The sequence below is a fragment of the Melanotaenia boesemani genome, chromosome 7, assembly GCF_017639745.1.
Source record: "Melanotaenia boesemani isolate fMelBoe1 chromosome 7, fMelBoe1.pri, whole genome shotgun sequence".
NCBI lineage: Eukaryota > Metazoa > Chordata > Actinopteri > Atheriniformes > Melanotaeniidae > Melanotaenia > Melanotaenia boesemani.
Genome location: NC_055688.1, coordinates 20,599,539 through 20,620,751, shown reverse-complemented (window position 1 = coordinate 20,620,751; position 21,213 = coordinate 20,599,539). Strand labels below are relative to the sequence as shown.

Genomic DNA, 21,213 nt, shown 5'->3' with positions numbered 1-21,213 from the left:
GTGTGACGTAAGCCTGCACATAATAGCATCTAGTTTCTCCACATATAGAACAATGTAAAGAACAAATGCCACTAAAACTAAAAGTGTCTTAACATTTAAACAAAAAGCAAGCAGCTTTTAAAGAGGGAATTGTTTCTAATTTTAGTCTTTACAACATCAAACTGCAAATTTTATAATCAGAGAATACCCAGCTCTAAAACCTGAGTCACAGCCACCCCACATCTGTCTTACCTGTCCCTCTGCAGAGATGTTCAGCTTAAGAGAATCTGTAAACTTAATGAATCTCTCCACCAGTAGCAGAAAAAAAAAGGCAACCAGATTGGCTACATCTTCTGGAAATGATCTTTGCCATGTCAAAGTCAGGACAGAAATTAGCACATTTATATCTTTTGTGGAAGCTGGCTTGATGTTTGAGACACAATCAGCAGTTTTGTTCCCACAGAGCCGAAAAAGCTCCACTAAAAACAACAAATGGAGGTTTGCTTCACTATAAACTGTCATCACTTTCTTTCATGTTTTTTCCTTTAAACCTCTTCCTGACCTGTGAAATCAGATTTGTGGCAACATTTGCAAACAAAACTATGCAATATAAACAAAAGTGGAAATGGGGGAGAAAATAAACCCTAATTAATAATACAGACATTACAAAAGTTAAACTTCTGATTGCTAAACAAACTGTGTAATTGTAAAAACTAAGGGAAGGTTTGTTAAAGGTCCACAGACCCGGAGACTGCCCTGCATGGCCAGTGGACCTCCCAGGTTTAGTTTAGCAGGCTCCAAGCTGTGACACATTAACAGCTTTATTAGATTTCTACAAGATTTCAACTTTGAGGTTGTGTCTGTACTTTTTATTTGTTTGTTTGTTGTCTTGTTACATTTATGAACAGCACTTTGACCAACAGCAGCTGTTTGTAATTGTGCTCTATAAATAAACTTGAACTTCAAGTAAAGCCAAATTTGACTTTGTAAGGCTTTAGTTTGATCATTTGCTATTAGTATTGACTGAAAACTAAGCAACCTACCAAATGAACCCAAGGAGAAAGAAATCAATAGAAAAGGACTTTAACAAAGTAAAGCATCCTTCCACTGGAGCTATTATCTTATAAAGTGTTTCCCACCATTGTGTATTATGATCCCTGTGAAATGAGCTGGATGGTATATTACTTTTTAATTACATTTACAAATGGTCTAATGTCTCACACCTTGTCATGCCAAAAAAATTATTGCTTACATTTCCTGTACTTGCTCCTCTTTCCTCTAGATGCATCTAAGAAACAAAGACATTTAAGATTTGGACTGAAATTATTGTCTAATTCGGGGGCAGGATGAGGTGGTACAAAGCAGAGAAATTAGAATGGCCAACAGTACCAATCCTTTAAAAGCATTCATCTATTTAGTTTATTATAGAAAGTGTCTCCACTTCCTCTTACCGGATGTTATGAGACTTGCGTTTGATCTCGTTCCAGCAGAGGTTCATGTCTCCCGTTTGATGTGGACCGCCTCCTTGCAGTCTCCTGCACTCTGTCCCCTCCTCCTGCCCCTCACCGTCCACTGTGGACTGGCACGGTACACAGCGGCATCCCGGCCACGAGGGCCGTCCCGCAGCTAAAGACACAGAAAGACACACAGACGCTGCTAATTATTAATATAATGTGGAAATGTTGGGGAATGTCACAGGTTTTGTCAAAAGAGACCACAAGTATGCTGTTGCACCACATAACCCCATGAACCTAACTTTGGATACTTGCAGCAGATCAGCATCTTACACATATCTCATGGAACAGATACATGTTAGTGTTACGCATGTGAGCTAAAACACAGCTCATAGAGAAAACCTGTGGTACAAGTCTCTTTTTTTTCTTCTTTACATATTAGTTACATGTTAGTAGGGGTGGAGTCAAACCTAAATATTTCTTAAATTATTTGTATTTAAGAAAAAGTAAAGACATAAAATTGCTCTCAGGTCATCTCAGGTTCCATAGACTAGTGTCATAATTAGAAAAGGATGCCCCACTAAAGGTTTTAGTTCGTAGTATAATTGAAAGCTCTCTTTCAGAAGACACAAAGGCTCTGGATAACTCACAGAGTAAAAGTAGATCTTATAAATACTCAGGTCTAAGGGCATTCAGAGTTTTAAAAAACCAATAACAGAAGCTTCAAAAAAAAAAAAAAAAATCAATTCTAAAGCTCAAAGACAGCCAGAGCAGAGTGGTCCATCTTTCTGATCTCAGTCACCAGTCACCGAGCTTCATCTGAGACTGGAGTAAAAAATGACTCCAATGTTTTAACTTGATGTTTTTAAACTTGAGTTATAGTTTACAGTTTTGTGTTTAACTTCTCCTTCTAAACATCATTATCGATGAACAAAGTATAGTTAAAAAAAAGGACATCATTTGGTTCTGGGTCATCAGAAAACACAGCAACACACAGCTGTGTGTCATCAGAAAAAGCCGACAGCCAGACAGCCCCCAAGCAAGAGTCTACAAAGAGCAGACAGCAGCGTCCAGGTAGGGTTGATGATGAGGATAACAGGGTTTGTTTAACTTTCTTGTTTTTAAGTGATATCATTCAGGGTAATTCAGGCCAATGTCTGGGGAATCTTTTATTTATTTATTTTTAGTATACAGAACCACAAGAAAGTTCTTTATGGGTTTGATGGAAAGTAAAAAGAAAGACACTACTTAAAATATTTTCTATTCTCATATTGTTCTTTTACTTTGCCTGAAGTTGAAGTCTGTTCGTGCATAAGCTAGCTATTATAACATCCTGACATAATGTAAGCTAAAAAAAAACTACATTATTTTTGGGTTTAAATTACTATTTTAAATTATTAAGAGATAATTCCAATCCAGTCCAGCATTATTTACAAAGCACTTTTAAAACAACATAACTGACCAAAGTGCTGTACAGACATCTTAAATTTGAAGAATAGTGACAAGAAAAAAATGCTGTTGTGAATATGTTTTTTTCTCCGCTGCGCTGAAAGTTATGTTTTAAGCAGCGTTGGTTTGTCTGTCTGTGTGTTTGCAATAGAACTCAGAAACTAAAGGAGGATTTTGATTAAATTTTCAGGAAATCGGAATAGAAATGGAATCACTGTCTGGATCCAGGATTGTTTTTAAAGGATTCTTTATTGTTAGGACATAGAGAAAATTTTGCCATTACAGCTTCTAACTCAATAGATAATGTCCATAATCACTGGCCAAGAAAAAAAGATGACACTATGGTAGTTGTTAAATACACTAACAGCTAACCCAGATTGCCAGAAATCTTGGTGTCTAAGGGTATGTTTCCAGGGTCAAGGAGTCTAGAAAAGATATGGCATCTATCCTGATGATGGAAACAGTGATATTAGCTTGAAGTATACATAAGAGTGTCAGCATGGGATTGGTGACTGAGTTGGCTGTTTGGCCTTTTTGGGTTTTTCTCAGGTGAGTGACCCTATGGCTTGGCAGAGATCTGAGTTCTCTGAGTGCTTCTAGTTTTGTTTTTGTTGTTGTTTTTTTTTATCCAATACTTGAATTTTGCCTCACCAAATAACAATACAAATGCCAGGTACCCTGCACAGCCCAAGTTCTGAGATAATAAATAAATAATTTTGAACTAAACTCAGTGCAGTGCTGGAAAGCACTCTTTGAGAAGATGGAGGGTCATGTACACAACTCTGCTTTGCCCAACAAAAACAATCTGTTTCACTGAAGCTTTCTGTTGGTTCAGCAAGGGCACCAATGCACATGGCTCTGGTAAAATAATCATAAAGAAAAGAAAAAAAGAAAAGAAAAAAAAAACACAGCAAAAAGTTTTTTTCTATTCCCAATACTTTTTTTTTTTTTTTAGATTAAAAAAGCGGGTGAGATTAAGTGAAAAAGTGGAATTAATTATTTCTTTATTGACATGAAACTGTCAAGAAAGAACAGATTTACACAAATGAATTTACAACAAGAAAAATTGTGCTGTTGACGGTGGACCTTTCAAAGCATCTGCAATGAAAAGGTGGAGTTTAAATCAGTCCTAACCTGTTTAATAGAATATCACACAACAATATACTCAATGTATCAGAACATGGTTAAAAAAAAATTCTGCGTGCATGAAAGAAAACCTAAATAATGAGACACTAGCAGTTTTATCCAATTATTCCATCCCATTAAACTCCGACATAAAAACACAAACAGAAAGCTTCTTCTATCACAGACTCTAAAAGTGTGATTGTATGTGAGGCTCGCACAAAGAAGTGCAATCCCCTTGATGGATCAAGAAGAAAAATATCATAGGAAGCCTCATCAAACAAACACACAAGCACTGCAGATATATGAGCACAAAGTCACACACTGTAATACGTGGCACTCAGAGCAGTAGAAGCTTTTCCAGGTTCACAGGTCATGATATATCTAGTGTTTGGTCACTGGGCTGTCTAAGGGTTTCAGGATTTTGTGTTCATTTTACAACCTCTAACTGAGCAGCAGCTGGGCCTCCTAGCTTATACCCTCAGCCCTTTAACACACACCATGACAAGCAGCTTCCTCCCGTTTGGTCAGAGGTCTCTTATCAGAGTGTTTTTGGACTGATTGATCTCAGTCTCCCCTGCAGCAGAAGCCCACTTTTAACACCAACAGGAGCAAAAACCATCAACTGCAACACACACAAGATAACAATCACTACTCTCTCAGATATACAGCTATAAAAAACAAGACTGTATTATTAGCAACTGTTTTTTACTGAATTCAACCTGAAAGTCTCTACAAATCTATTAGGAAGGCTTAATTTCTAAATTCTGGGTTGTTGCTGAGGTTCTTTTGTAGTGTAACTATTCTATCCTCAAACTGTAGCATCAGCATTCAAACAACTTGTTTTCAATTCCTCTCAGTAGGATCAATCTTCTTTGTCTTTTGTTCTTTCTCCATCTCTTCTCTTCATGACTTTGTCACTTTGTTACAATAACTTCAACATCAGATTAAGATTCAATATTGGTATCTTCAATTACTCATTATAATATTATTAGGGGACAAAAACTCTTGATTGGGATATCCCCAGTTCAGCCCAAAGGTTGGAGTCCAAAAATATCCCAGACAAAGAAAAAAAGAAAAATATATCACCACACACTATGGCTGGGTCAAAGACATGACTGAGAAGGTTGGGGATTAGTTATTTACTGGGAAAAGTTCATGCAGTTTACTGAAAACCTACTTTTACTGTAAATTCTGTATTTCCTTCATAATGTGATAGTGAAATAACGCTTTAGGACATGATGCAGAGAATTTGTGGAACCATGACTGAACAGGACCATCAAACAAATGTCACATGCTGAGCGTCCACCCACAATATAAATGTCTAATTTTAGTGTATTAACATTTATAGTATTTATTAGCATTACTCAGCTGGTAAATGTACAGGTATGTTTATATTTAGATGACAACGTTTCATGCAAGCTTCATTGTGATTTTTAGAGCCAAAAGTAAGATTCAAAACAATAATTTTCTTCTGGTAGGTCCTTTCAGTTTTACTCACCACTTCTTGTTGAGGACTTTCCTATCAAGCTCTGGTGGCTCCGCTAAAACAAACTGAGCCCAAAATGAATCGGGAGGAGAGAACTTTTATTGCAGTGTCATCATTTGAGTCAACGACTCCCTGCTGAGACGCAGAGAAAGACCTCGTTTCAGCACACTAATCCCTTTTCTTTATCTTTACCCTCCTCTGCCTCGCTGCTTATCCTCCTCTCCCTCTGCTGTACTTTCTTTCCGCTCTCTTCCATTCTAGTTTGTTCTGTAGACCACCTCATTTCAGATCAGCTAGAATATTTTTTTCTATTTTACATGAATCATCACCATCTCGCTGCTACTGCTGTCTCCTGTTATCTCACTGCTTCCTTCCCTCCCTTTTCTACTTTAGACAGCTCCTGTTAGTGTAGGTGAAATCAGCAGTACCTGCACATCTCTCCCACTCTCTCCAGCTAGCTACAACTCTTTATTTTCACTGGTAATCAGAGGTCACATGAGAATCTGTATAAAGTTAGCACTTCAAGGAGCTCACTTGAGCTCCAGTCCCTTTAAAGGTAATAAAACAGTGGCCATTTTATTCTTCAGACAGATTTAATTAATTTTGCTACAGTGTTTGGAAATAATTCAAATGGCCCTGTAAGAGTTTGAAAAGAGAATGGGGGCATATTTGTTTGTTTGCTTTCAAAGGCTGTGTTTTCAAGAAATGAAATAGAGTTTAACAATGAAAACTATCAGCCATACAAATGCCAACATCATGAGAGGTGAGGGATTCAGCCTTGGTCCTTAATTTCAGCCATTCAGAAAGTGAGAGAATGGCCTGTTTCTGTGTCTGACGTTTTAAATGTTTATGAGTGGTGCCTTTCCAAGCCCCTCTTTGGGAGAGGATCCGAATTTTGCTTGTGCCCACTCTTTGATTTTAAAGGGCAGGCTCAGCTAGCTGAGGGGCGGGTAAATGACAGTATCAACTACCGGGGTGAGTGGTTATTTCCCTTCATGAGGTCACAAAGGGAAAGATCTCACACTCACTCATTTGAGCACACATTCACAAAAAAGTAAAGCAAGTAAGTGAGAGAGGTGACCGAATTTTCTCATTTTTGGGCCTTTAACACAGGCTATGAAGACACATATGACATTAGAAAACCTTTAGAAAGTGAATTTTTGCATAATTTGGGACCTTTAAGGATGTCACATTTTTCTTTCACCATTTAAGCATCCTTTAATGCTGTTACTAACAAGGCTTCGCAGGAGGAGACAAACTCAAACATTATTGAACTTGAAATTATACATATGTAAAGTTATTCATATGGTAAAAGAAAAAGAAAATCTTCATTTTAGCCACATTTAAACTCATTACAAAAAGGAGAAGGATGTCTACAAAATGCAAACATCAATCATATCCTTGTATGGACACATCTGCGTCTTATAATCAACTTGTAGTGTAAGACATAGGATGGTTCTGTCTCTTGCATTAAACTTCAAAAAAATGACTCAAGCTTTAAACGTGCATTATTTACCGTTGTGATTGGATGTGGCATCTCTCAGTCAAGCAGAAGTACAGCGTGTTTTCCAAAGATGCTGAAAACCAACTGAGATTTCAATGACATGTCACAACCTGACACTGACAACATTCATCTTGCTGCTTTGGTTACAAGTCCCACCTCCATATTTACATGACTGTTTCCTACAGAAATCATAGCTCAACACTTTGAAGTTTGCCCAATTACACTATGTAAACACCACAGACAGCATATCTGCCTCTTGTCTTCTTTTACTTTCTCCTGACCACTCAAGCCAAACAACCTAAAAATGACATTTTCCAGACAACGTGTGAATTTTGAATCAAAGCTGCTGAGGGGATAGCACGTCTAGCTTTGCCGGATTCCACATAAAAGAGAGAAGACAGTTTAACAGTGCAGATAAAGCATCAGAGGATCAAAGCCACTGTTCTGGTACACCATGTGTATGTTGATATTAATCTGTAGGAATTAATACAGAAGCTCAGACATCTCTGAAAAACAGTAAGGTAGCCAAGATTTAGTCTCTGTACTGGAATACTCTAGATAAATGTAATTCTTCTAAGATGTGCATGCTTACCTTAAAAAGTGCACGCTTGAAGCAGTTAAAACTTAAGCATTGCCATTGTTTACCCAGCGTGTTGGTTGGCCTCACAGAGAATGCAAAGAAAACTTAGACATGCAACGAGAGATAAAATAAAGACACTAGGAGAGAAAAGGAGGTTGGAAGGATGAGGAGGGGAAGACGGACACTGGCATGGAGTGACCTAAGTAGGAAAGACTTCTTGGTCAATGCCCTATCTGTCCTCATACATTCCTGCTTACACCTACATACACCCCACTCCTTAGGACAAACTGGAAGAAAAGGCCATCTGCCTGACGTCTTCTTACCTACACTCACTATAACCAATGCACCAAAAATGGCAGTAATGTGAACGGAATTGAGTCGGAGAGAAAATTAAACTAAATAAATTATAATCCTGCTGCATAGCTTTGTATTTGCACCAAATGTTCCAACAGTACAGTTAATTAGCAATTATTAAGGATGAAAGCCATACAACAATGATATGGTATGAGGCATAAAATAGAGGGCAGAAAAAAAGAGAACAAATATTTCATCAGTATTAACTTTAAAGAGATTGATACTGGTTTTGCATCACATTATCTTTAGTCAAAAGAGTGGTGAGGACCCACAACTGAACAATTGATTTGTGAATTGCCTTAATGGAGACATTGGCAATCTTTACTGTAAAGACTGTTTTTCTTGTAGTTTTCCAGCATGTTAATATTCTCTACTGAGATGTCTTGAGAACTTATCTATCCTCAAGAAATTGTTTTGCCAGATGGTGCTGTTTATTTAACCATTAAGATGATATTGCAGGTGTCCTGTTAAATACCAACCCAGACTGCTGGTGCTTTACAATTCTCTCAAATGCTTAAGATGGCTTTGTCTTTGCAGGTGCTTATTTTGTGGAGGGCAGCATCAACTGACTGACGGAGGAACCACAACCAATGAGTATTAAACTGTGTAATCTGTGACAATGTATAGTTTTCTTATCCCAACCATTTGATTTTAATCATCTCATATTATATCTTGTATGCTAGTTCTTACCTTAACCATTAGTGGATGGGAGCAAAAATGAAAAGTATATAATTATAGAAGTACAACAGAGGTAAAATAAATAAGTAAGTAAGAAATGTGGAAAAGATTCTGCATGATTCGAACCAGTGATTTCACAGCTGATGGTCATAACCCACCAACCTTTTATACTTCTGTTTAGCATTTAGGTTGTTGTAAAAGATTAAACTTTTCAGCATGGTTACATCTTTGCAGCAGAAGCTGAAAGTCATCAGTGTGACATAAGTAACCGCCACATTTTGGGACAAACAGTCTGTTTGTTCTTAACATACATTTTATATCAAGTATAATTTTGTGAGTGTTCATCCTGCCAGCATTTGGGTTTCTGACCAAACACCAAACACCACTTAAACTCAAGCTGTGCTTTCTCTTCCTGCTGGATAGAAAAATGATTATCGGCATTTTAACATCTTCACTTTCAGCATTTTTGCTCCAAGGAGCTCTGAGAAAGACAGCCACCCCAATCTTGTGACATGACATGAAATAATCAGTTTGGTCTAATTTAGAAAAAAAAAAAAAAAAAAAAAAAATATATATATATATATATGTATATATATATCCTTTATAATTAAGGTTTAAAAATTTTACAATTACCCACTTTTCTTACCCTGTTACCTTTACAGTTAGTCAGAGTTTGATTCTTCAGCAAGTAAATGTGCTACATCTCCACATATGTGCCTTCATTATGTCACCTTTTCACTTCTCTATATCTCCAATGCATGACTTATCCTTCACAATATTTTCAATAGTCATTGCATTTTTCTACTGCCTTCCCACTCTCTTCCATTTTACTACTGTGCTTTCACCTGCAAATGATTAGCAAGTATACTTGATTTATGAGGTTAAATTTAATGCACTTGTTTAATTCTAAATGTTACAAAATACAGCGTTAGACACAAAAATGAACATAGTTACAGTTTACACTTTTACTTTTCAGCTCCCGGCTTCGGTCATGTCACATGAATGCTGACTGACAAAAAGCAGGAGCTTACAATGATTTATAATGATTGTGATACTATAACAATTTAAATTGTTTGACTAACTATTACTGTTGTAGGGGGAGAGATCATCAGAGCAGAGAAAGCTAGGTGTGAGAAACTGCCCATTTAGCCGTGAGCTAAAAGCTTTAGCAGTAAACACCATACAGCTCTTCTAGTTCCAGCAGAGTTCTGTGTCTCCTTCACCACTGCTGGGTAAAGTGAAGGGAGTTCACCCCAAATCTAGCTGCAGCTTCATCCAGGTGAAATCCCCTCGCCTCCATCTCCTGACTTTGGATTGGAGGTGAAAAGTTAAACAGCTATTTAAACAGCTATACGAGGAAAATAACACATTTTCTGAAATTTGGGTATAAATTACCTGTACAGTGCATCCCTGATACATCAGTCATACGTAAACATAACATACAGACATAAAGAAGAGTCGTAACAATGCAAAAATAGCACTAATTAATAAATTAGATCCTTAAAATCTTCCCAACAATGAATGAAGTTCTGATTAAGATGCATTGCTGCCCATTTCAATCTCAGACTCAGCTCTTACCTTGTGTTTGGTTTAAATACTTCAAATTATTTAGTCAAAGATCTAAATACCACAAATCATTAAGTGTGCATACATGCATTTTACAAACGAATGGATGGAAAACTTGTGAATCTATAAAATATTTGGCTGCAAATGCCCCATTGTACTGAAAATTTACTAGGTGTTTTTTATTTGTTTTGTTTTTAACTCTAAAAGCATTACAGCTATTGAAAGCATGACAGGATCAAAACAGAACTGGTCAGTATGTGTTACAAATGCATTTGCAATGCAGTGTGATCTTATTTCTTTATTGTGATTTTTATTGAATGATCATATTTTAAATATCATGTTTGATATTTTAATGTTTTCTTTTTAAGACATTTATGTAAACCAAAATTCCCATTTGAGACACTAAATAAATTACTTATTCACTGAGATTCTAAAAAAAACTTTAAAAGAATAGTTAAGGCGGGAATAGACATATGCCTGTTGTAGTGTTTGTTTACATTATAAATCGTTGTGTCTTCTTTCCCAGTTTTGACTGGTGTTTCCAGACAATCAGACAATTGTGTGCGTGTCAAAATGATTTATTCCACTCAAACATGATGCATGTAAATGCATGTCATAATTGGAATAACTTTAGCAGGGTCAATGCAATCAGAACAGATTTAATTGTAATTGTAACCCAATTAAGGAAATTGTATGCATTAAAGGTATTGCCCCAATAAAAACCAGTGTCCATTAAGGTACCACAAAGGCAAATGGGTGTATTCGATGGAATTTTAGAAACCAGCTGGGTTCGGATTAGAGAAAATGTATAGATTAAGACCAAGTAGACGCGTGTTTGTCATGCGAGGAACATGCTGTCGACTCATTTGACTGGGCATCGTTGATGTTTCAGATGCAGTCAGACCAGATTTTCCAGGCACCCAAGCAAATTTATGTAGCGTTGTATAGACTCTTTTTTATGCCGCATGAAATACCTTTCATCTGCCAGGGAGTGTCAGCTGGCTTCTTCATTGTTCCAGCTGCTTGCATGTCCTGACTGCAGCATCCTCTGTGCCATTGGCTGACATAATAGAGACTAGTTGAGACTAGAGCCTTGATCCTCGTTTGTGAGGAATCCGTTTTGTCTCTTAAACCCAGAGATGTTTATAACGATTTACAGATGTCTAAAGAAATCAACTGACCAATATTTCATGTGTCAAAAGCAAACGCAGAAAAAATCTTTTCCCCATCTCCCTGAAACTTGACTTCTTTTGTAGCAGACATGTGCCACAGTGATTTGTGATTGGAAAGAAGAAAAAGAAATCAGAAGCAAGAAAAGACTTGTAGTGCCCTTCTCCTGCTATCTTCCTCTAATTCATTTTAACTGCTTATCATCATGCTAGTAGCATTTTGTTTGTGGGCAAAAGCTGATGCTTTTCTTTTTCATTCTTATTGTAAAGCCTTTAAATGTAACCCAGTACCAAAAATTATCTTGAGCCCTTAACTGGGAGCTGCTGACCTGGATGATCTTTACAAACAAAAAAGCTACATGTCTTACACACTTTTCTTAAGAAGTCACAAGGTTTTAGTTTTGAGAAATTAGACATTTACAATACCAGTCAAAAGTTTGGACACATTTATCCATTGGACTTAATGTGAAAGTGTGCCCAAACTTTTGACTGGTAGTGTATATAAAAATACATCTCCACTGTGACAGATTGATGTGTGATGTGTGTAAAAATGGAACTGATCCCATGCTGTAACTATGAACACATCCTTCTGTCAGCAAGCTAAAGCCAACAATTTGTAATGCTTTCACACCCACAATTACAACACTTAACAGAAGTGATAAAAACCATTATGCAGTGGCAAAAAGAACTGGCAGGTGCTGGTACAGACGTGCAGAACTCTGTGGCTGTGCTACGTTGAGTATGCCAAACCAATTTGACTTTAACAAATAAACATCACACCAAAGGTGACTCAGTATCCGTGACCAGGAGGCCCTGAATGGTAAGTGAAAATAAAACTGTGTAAGAGGTTTTGTACATTTCTGTGAGTTTGTGTTGCAAGTTGATGTGTTTGTAAAAACTGGCTCATTTTAGTTGCAAGCTCTTGGCTATGTGCCTGATGGGTGTTAGAGGAGGTTGGACCATTGCCTTCCTGCTGCTGCGTCCCACTGTCCCATATTCCCTCAACAGCCACCAGTTGGAAGGGACAGGGGAAACACACACAAATATGCACAAACCCTCCAGCTCTCAGTCTGTCTCTGCTGTTGCTGCAGGATAATCAAGCTGAGCTTCTCACAGCTGCAACAGTCACACACCGCTGTGGAGACAGGAGGAGCTCCAGCACACAAGTATTTTCAAACAACGGCTCTTGAATATTGACTTTTAAAAAAGAGACACACACATACGCATACTCACATTGTAAGAAAACACACACTTAAAACTTTCAAAATGATCAACTATACCCTCTACACCCCTGCTGAGCACAGCAGCTGTCAAACTTGTTTTTTAACCCTCCCGAATCCCCATCATACTCTTTCCAGACCAGACTTGACTCTGTGTCTTCAGATATGTAACACAGTAATTTGAAGATGGAGGAAACCAAAAGAACACCAGGAGCATGGGAACTCTTTTATTTGCCCTCCTACTATCATCTTCCACCTGTTCTCCCATCATGGCCACACATAGTCATGCTTGCTCTCTAACCTGATATTTCATTACCCTTTGTACCTCATTATCCCTTTAATGACAAATTTATTTCCCAGTGGAGCAAACATGCAAGTGACACACTTAATTATATTTACTGGCTGTCATTTCTTTTTCTCTTTATTGCTTTTGAATCAATAGCACAGCAGCAACATGCAAACTTATATATTATCATCATTACTGAATGAGGTGGAAGTGGGGAAGAGTTATCTGAACACTTCCCAGGGTGCATGTTATGTTTATTAGCATCAGGTGGGAAACTGTTTCTGCATCAGTAAAGTATAACCGTAAAAAATACTCTGTGAGCTTGTGTGTATCTTTAGAATCTGCAAGTAAGAACTGCAATTTACCACATTGCAAAACAGAGCTCATTTTCAGAATTACCTTTGGTTTAGTACTATCTTTTTTTCCTGATCATGGTGTGGCCTTCCTCCTCATCAACTGGGATGATAGGATGGGAGATTTTACAACAGATGTATCACTAATTTTTCAAGAGCATACCCTTGATTATAAAGGTACGTCCAAGTAGAAACATGGCTGATTTTTTTCTGTTTCTTTGAAATTCTATTTATTACCTTTGCACTTAAAAATGGATGGAGGGATGGACTGACATAAAAAAATCACCAGAGGTGGGACATGGCCAAACCTAGAGGTAATTAACTTTTGAAGTCTGTCTGCAAGCTTCTAATTTAACTTGTAACTAAAAAAAAAAAAAAAATCTGCACACCTTGAAAGCTGAACTTATACTATTTCCATCCAAGGATTGGAAATGCCCCACAGCCTGTGACAATTTCTAAAAAGTATTACCATTCTCAGTTCATTTCTCCATTTTACCTATAACCTTCCCACTTAAATCTGTTTCAGAAACATGCTAAAATACACACAGGTAAATATTTTACAATTTTTCTGAAGAAAAATTTTAAATAAACAAAACTTAGTTGCCAAGTTAGTTCTTTTTTGTTCATCCCCACAACCGACTCTACTTCCAAAAGCTCCCCCATCAACAAAGGATTACAGACAAATGTCCAGCTGTTCCGCTGATGCCACTGCTGTAGTCGGCATCCTAATGAGCTTGTGAAAACATTTCATTTTTATTTTGTCAGCTCCCCCCTACTCCCGCTGTTTTGTTTTTTTGTTTTTTGTTTTTTGTTGTTGTTTTTTTATTTTATTTTATTTATTTATTTATTTATTTTATATAAAAATTAGGTTTACAGCTGTGTAAACTTTAGTGAAAGCTACACAATCTTACATTCTGGAAATGACTTATTTTATCATGATTTATCTCCATTTGTGTGCACAGAGTACCAATACATTTACTGTAAGATTCATCTTATCAATTATGTCTATGAGTTATAACTAGATTTAGAGTTTTAGAAGTACTTTTGCTCTTAAATATGTTTCAGGGTTGAAAGTTGATGTTTTGCATCTTTATCAAACATAAAGCATTGCTGGGGAAAAAAAGAAGCTTTAAAAAGACACAAAAAAAAAATTATCACAAGCAGAGGAGGACAGTGCTTCATCTTAGCTGTTAGAGAATTGGAAAATGGGCTTGTCTAATTTTATGGATGTTAAAGCCCATTACTTAAGCAAAAGGGGAAGTGGTGATAAACTTCACAGATGGAGCCCTTTTCCTGGTGACTGATTTCGAAGCACACCTTCGGCAGACTCAAATAAGTAGGCTGAAAATTTCATAGGCTGCATGAGCAGAGGAACTGCTCTGAGACTGAGCAGCCAGATGCAAAATAAACCCAGTGGAATTTAGTTAGATATGAAGACATTCAACATGATATCCAGTCCACCATAACTTTGATTGAAGGGCGTTTAATGTTCTATTATGTGCTCATTAATAAAATTATGCTTTCAGGATGTACACACTCTTCTCTGTGATGATGAAACACCAGTCCAGTCTGCCTCTCGCCTGCTAATTGCTGGGATAGGGATGGATGGATGGATGGATGGATGGATGGATGGATGGATGGATGGACGGACGGACGGACGGACGGACGGACGGACGGACGGACGGATGGATGGATGGGCCTATATTTGGGCTGTTAAAATAATGCATTAATGTCAATTAATTAATCATGGAAAAATTATTAATAAAAAATGATCTTCTACACTTTGAATCAAAGCAATGGACTGGGTCTACAAAACAAAGTGAATTGTGGGTTCAGTGCACAGCATCGCAGGTAAACACAAGCAAAACAGGCAGGTTGGACTAAAGAAATAGCTCAGGGACAGACAAAAGTCTTGATAGAATTCTGATTAACCCAAGACCACTAGAATCTGATGCAGCTCCTTATTTAGCTTTAACCAATAGATGAACAAGTTTTCTTCTTCACTGTGTGTCTGGTTTCTGCTTTAGTAATTCTTGATGCAGCGGTGGAACATGTTATTTAAATGGTCCAATTAGTTTGAGCAGTGCAGCATGAACGCCCAGAAGAATATTGCATCCCCCAACTGAACCAAATCCCCAATCCTGGTGTGAATACACCCTAAGCAGTTCAGGTCTGAAATATCAAAGGATGAATATCAGCAGATGCTAGCAGCCCACTCGGTCAAGCTACACTCAACTAGGTGTTCACCGGCAAACTGAGTAAATCTGCCTTTAACTGAAAATGGATTTCAGTGGACTGCAGACCTGTTTCATATGTAGAAGACAGAAGATTAACAAAGATTTTACAAATAACATCTTCCAACATAACTTATAAGCTGCTGATGATTTGTACATTTGTCACACATCTTTATATAACTGAAAACACAGCAACAGAAGATAACATGACCAGGGCACAAAAATACAACTGGGGATCACCGGACTTAAGTTAGCAATCATACTTACCTCTGCCACACATCACTGATAATGAGTGGAGACTTTACTAATTTCCATTAACAATGTTCATAGTAAAAACTGACGTAAAAACTATGTAATTAATTACTGTTTTTAATTGTTAGACAGCATTAGTCCATATTAATAATAATGGATTAGTTATGTAACGCTTTTCAAGGCACCGAAAGTGCTTTTCATTAAAGTATTCACACAGTGAAGATACTTGTGCAACCACAGCCTGGGGCTTCGAAAAGGGGGGGTAAAGGGGAAGGATTCTAGGAGCCCATGATTGACAGGGGCCCAGAAGGGCCCTCAATGCAATTGTAATACTAACAAAATTATCTAATACCCAGTGATAAACTTACAATCATGCAAACATTTTAGTTAAAATGCATTGGTATCACTAAATTTCTTTGTTTCGGAAACATTCTGAACACCCACCCCCCATCTATATTTCCCTTAAATGGTTCAGTCTACCTGCTCTATCAGCTGCTGAGCAGCAACAGACAGACAGCGAGAGGATGCTAAGAGGTCAGGATGCCTCAGCTTGTTGTCTCTTCTAAACTTAGTCCATATAAGCTAGCTCATTTTGCTCCCATATTAGCTCATATTTCTGAAGAAAACTCTGGATTTCATTCATTTCACTGTTGTTTTAGTCAAATAATCAAGGCAGGCTAACGATTAACAAGTAGAAAAAACCTCGCATGTTCCGAACAGACACAAGAGCAGCCGAATCAGATGCCTGCCAGAACCTCCCTTTCCCACCCCACCTGAACATGTCCAGGTGGCCCCTGAGGTAAGAGGTGAGCAGCTGAGTGTTAAATTAATTGGTTATTGTGGACAAAAAAACATTATATAAGAGAAAAAAATCATTCCGAATTAATAATAATGAATAAAAAGTTGTTTCTATTCATTTTAGAACAATTTGAATGGTTGTAATGTTAGGTTAGGTCAGTAGTTTGGGACTCATCCTCCTGCTTTGCAGTAGACTGGGTGACTGTTTTCAATCCAATCAGCGAAATATTTACATTTTCTAGATATCAGAAGATTACCTCGCAACAAACATATAGCATCATATATGTTTTCCCCCACTAATCTAATGCCTTCACCTGTGAGTCTATAGATGTGGAGATAAATTAGACTTCATGTGTTGCTACATGAGGGAAACTATAATGTGGAATACTGGTAGTCAAATCAATTTCCCTTGACATTGTTGGTGAAATCACTGAAAACACCTTTAAGTAAAATAAAACAGTGGGAGGCCACCAGAAATAATGATTATGATGCTATGACAAATGACATTACATCATTGGAGATACTATATAATAGAACATTTAAAGAACATAGAACATTTATAATTTAAAGAGTGACATGGGGTTTCCCACTTTGCCATGGGATTTTTACATTTTATTGTTCCTAAATAATATAAAACAAGAAGACAAAAAAAACCCTAATAAGAGAAAAGTTTAGACATCTTAGCATGGATGATTGGAAAATGGACACAACAGTTTAATTTAGATGTTTTACAGCTTTCTCAAATCAATCAAAACTTTTTTGTGTAATTTGAACTTTTGATCAACTAAATCAGTAAAAAATAAAAGCAAGAAAGCACTTTCAAAAAGTATTGTTAACTTGCAATTATTACTAATCTGCCAAAGTAAAAGTGAATTGTGAACTGCATTGTGGGAACTCCTGCACCCTTACCATCACCATCCCCCTTGTACTTATCTTAATCACTGATTCAACTTAAGTATGTTAATTTTTTCAACATTTTGCCCTCCGAAGTTCATATAATGTATTTAAGATTACTATTACTAACAACTACATTAAAATTAAGTTATATCCACTAGATAGACTCTATGAAAACTAATGTTACATTTTACAGTGCAGAGGCTGTGTATCTGCATAGAAAGGTATGACTGGAGGTAATGAATTGCTGTACCTAAGTGTATTTAGGTGAACTTCAGATGTCCCAAGTGTCAGTAAATGCAGCATGTAATGCATTTCTATTTGTTGTTCTACATCAACACAGAAAAATGCCATTGGCTGTTTGTTTTATTCTAATTTAACATCTGATGACTACTCAAGTTGTAATAATCAGCTAAATATTTACTAAAAAAAATTTCATTTGTGCAACCCCTTCCTGATGAGTGCCCCTGTCTGGCCCCCTCACCAATGCTTTTCTAGACCAGCCCCTGCATATAAATTCTATCACCTGTCAGCCACCTGGTTAGAGAAGGGTCCTGCTCTGATTTATATTTCAGAACCTGTTCATGATCTCCCCTTCACCACATTCAAGGCTCCTAAAAGGTAAACCTGCCCATCCAACATCTGCACAGCATCAATGGCTTAGAGAAGACATCCCCTTGTTTAATCTAGTCACTCACTAGATATCTGATCCTGATCTACCTGGCTGTATTATGACCAACAGATTTTTCAACTGTGTCACCAGCAAACTGCAGCTAATAATGAAAATAATATAAAACAAATTCAAACAAAAGGCTTAGTAATTTAAATGGGCTACCGTTTTGCATCAACATCTTGCTAGTTTCAGCAACAAGAGAGATGGTGCTGGGACAGAAAAGCCAATCAGCTGATCACCAACAGTTCTGTTATGATTCAAGAAGCAACAGGAGAGGGAGGGGGAGAGGAGGCAATGGCGCAGCATAGAGACAGAAAGCAACTGGGGCAGCAATGTTTGTGCAAAAGTAAAAAAAAAATTTAAATAAAAAAAAAGCAAAAAAGTGTGGGTGTTGGACCATCTCACCATGAACAAAATAAATGTGGGTGTGAAAACGGCCATGCTTCCTCCGATGCAGTGATGCGTGGAGCGGAAATGCCTCCTTCAGAAATAAGTTAATTAAACAAACCCCAATTGAAATCTCCACTAATTAAGATGAGTTTCTTCTTCTGTGAGATGACTCTGATGTCTGTAGTCTTTTGGGAGATAATGCACTGACACCAAGTCAACCAAGGTTTAATGCAGTGAGTTTGGCTTTTTTCTTCTAAAACTTTGACAAAAGCATTTTCTTGGTTACAAGTCACCTTCAGTTTCAGATCTAACAAAGAAACACTGAACAAGGATCATGCATAGAGAAAGTAACCTGGAATGGAGGCGTGGACCTCACTGTGCAGTTAATAAGATATCTGTGGAAACTTATAAACACAGTATATTGTGCTATAGATGTGTCAGCAGTTTGTCGTCTACAGACAGGTTTGGCATTTTACTGTGATTAAACACCAAATGCAAGCAGTCTATCATTTATTCATTCACCCTTCCCCATGAAGATAATGCAAATGAAAAATGGGTTTAGTTGTGCACATTTTGAATTTACACTACCTGTTTTATTACATAAAAATTATTAATATTTTCAAAGGATTCTGACCTTGTGTGACATAACTGCACATTTATCAGATTTTCCATCTAAGCAACGCATTGACACTGCTCAGTTCACCCGTAACAACCTTGTTTATTCACTATGATACAAGCTGGGTTCCTACCCACAAATGTCAGTTAACAAGCAAGTACATTCAGTTATTTATACTGACATATTTTTCATATTTCTCATCCAATCAGCAGATAAAGCTGGAGGCTTCACTGCCAAGACACTTAGCTCATCAGTTAATGCATTATCCTTTGCCACGTTCCCTGCACTATGCTCAGACTATTTCAGTGTTTTGCAGCTCTTTATTTTGTTCAGAAAGAAGTCTCAAATACAACAACTGAAAAATGTAGTGTTAGGAGGATGTAGTTTCCTTTTGCTTTCTGTTGAAGAAGTCTGTTAGACCATCAAATTATTTATCATCCATTCATTAAATCCTATCTACATCTTGGACTCTTAAAGTTACATGAGCTGTAATGTGAGATTTCATTTAATGATTTGTTATCTTTTAGTCACATAGATCATTTTAGCATATTTAAAATGTTGATTATAGTACAAGTTGTTGGCAGGAAGTCACCCATTTGTTTTTCTTTCTTGTCAAATACTGCACAGTCTTAAAAAGTCTACACTCATTTCTTTATCTTCAACTTTTATACAAATGTGTGGAGGCATGATTCATTAGAGTTATACCTGTTTCTAATCTGTTGTAAACGTTGATTTTACGTAATACGTAGAAGTTCAAGTCCTTAATAAAGTGTTTGTTTTACATCTTCAGTTGTTATTATGTATTTCTTAAAGATTTTCATACATTTGTTTGATTTGTTTAAACTAATATCTAAATGTATATCTCAATAAATCCAAAGAACCTAGGCAAGTGGAGGACAAAAGAAGAAGTATCAGGCCTGAAAAAAAATAAAACAACTACAAGACATGAACAGTATCTAAAAGTGTTACAATAGGATTATAAAATGAGAAATGATTTAGCAGAGACCCGACATAACCTGAACAATATACCTGGCTTTTCAGCTGAATCACTAACTGTTCACTGAGATCTCTTCAGAAATGGTCACCATAGGAACGGTTGGGTGTCAGGAAGGGAAACAAGGAGAAAATGGTGAGGCATGCCACATCACACCAGAGCTGAACTGATGAATCCTCACCAGAGCCAGGAACTCAACATTACTGAAGTAATGTGGGATCATGTTGACAAAAACAGAACAAAAGGCATGTGGCTCAAGAAGAATGGAGAGCTATTTTTAAGGATTACCTAAAGACAATTTTAGAAAGGTTGTCTAAAATGGTTCAGGATGCATTAAAGAAAAAAGGTAGTCATAACAAATTTTAATTTCTATTGAATTGTGGAGGTTTATGAGTAGTCCCATGACCCAGAGAACTGCTTTTACCCTTGATACAATCTCTCAAAGCAAATTTTAATGCTCTAGGATTGATTCAAAGAGTAAGAAATCAAGGTGATCTCATCACAAAAAGGGAAACTGTGGCACCCCCTGAAACTAGACCTAGAGGTCTAGCAAGGACTTGGTGGCCACGCATTGGCTTCTAGAGCTCAGTTAGGCTTATCCTGAAACTGCCAAAGGAAATTACGTCCATGTGGGCTCACCACCTGCAAGGCAGAAACATGAGATCAGTGCAGTGTGAGCTGGGCAGCAGGCACATGCAGGGAGCCTAGGCACACCAATTCCCAGTTGCACAAACTGCCTTTTGGGATATGGAAACCCCAGGAAAGACACAGAAAGTGACAGTGGGACTGTAAATCCCTTGTGTTTGGGGAAATCCTCGAGGTCCTCCAGGAGGAGCTGGACTGTGTCACTGCGGCGGAAGACACTAGGTTTCCCCCCTGAACCTGCTGCCTCCAAATCCAACTTCAGATAAATGGAAGAAAATGGATGAATGGACCTTTATCCACTTTTCCTTGCAAACTACAAAACACAAAGGTTTGCTTAGGACTTTGACACAGTAGCCCACTGTAACTATATGCACAAATAATTACGCATAAGAATGTGGAGTAAGACAAATAACTTTAGCATGATGATCTTTCATGACACACAAAAAGTGTTAACTAGTTTCACAGGTATATGTACAGTGTGTGCAGAATTATTAGGCAAATGAGTATTTTGATC

The 21,213-nt window shown here is 37.3% G+C and overlaps 1 protein-coding gene and 1 long non-coding RNA gene across 3 annotated transcripts in view; one reads left to right on the top strand and one right to left on the bottom strand.

Annotated features, from left to right (window-relative positions):
* Nucleotides 1–7,658, bottom strand: part of drp2 (dystrophin related protein 2) — a 116,849-nt gene extending 109,191 nt beyond the window's left edge. Inside the window, exons 1-2 of one of the 2 annotated variants that reach the window (XM_041990499.1) lie at nt 7,590–7,658; nt 1,431–1,605 (exon numbers count right to left, since the gene is read on the bottom strand). In XM_041990499.1, the coding sequence (XP_041846433.1) occupies nt 1,431–1,477 (47 nt within the window). In that variant the 5' untranslated portion in view covers nt 1,478–1,605; nt 7,590–7,658. Of the gene's footprint in view, nt 1–1,231; nt 1,268–1,430; nt 1,606–7,589 lie in introns of those variants that run through there. The other variant, XM_041990501.1, reaches the window with a different exon arrangement.
* Nucleotides 7,659–14,488: 6,830 nt separating this feature from the next.
* Nucleotides 14,489–18,017, top strand: LOC121643211. The gene is made up of 4 exons (XR_006011057.1): nt 14,489–14,499; nt 16,638–16,642; nt 17,844–17,850; nt 17,929–18,017. It is a non-coding gene; the product is annotated as an uncharacterized LOC121643211 (long non-coding RNA).
* The last annotated feature ends 3,196 nt before the right edge of the window (nt 18,018–21,213 follow it).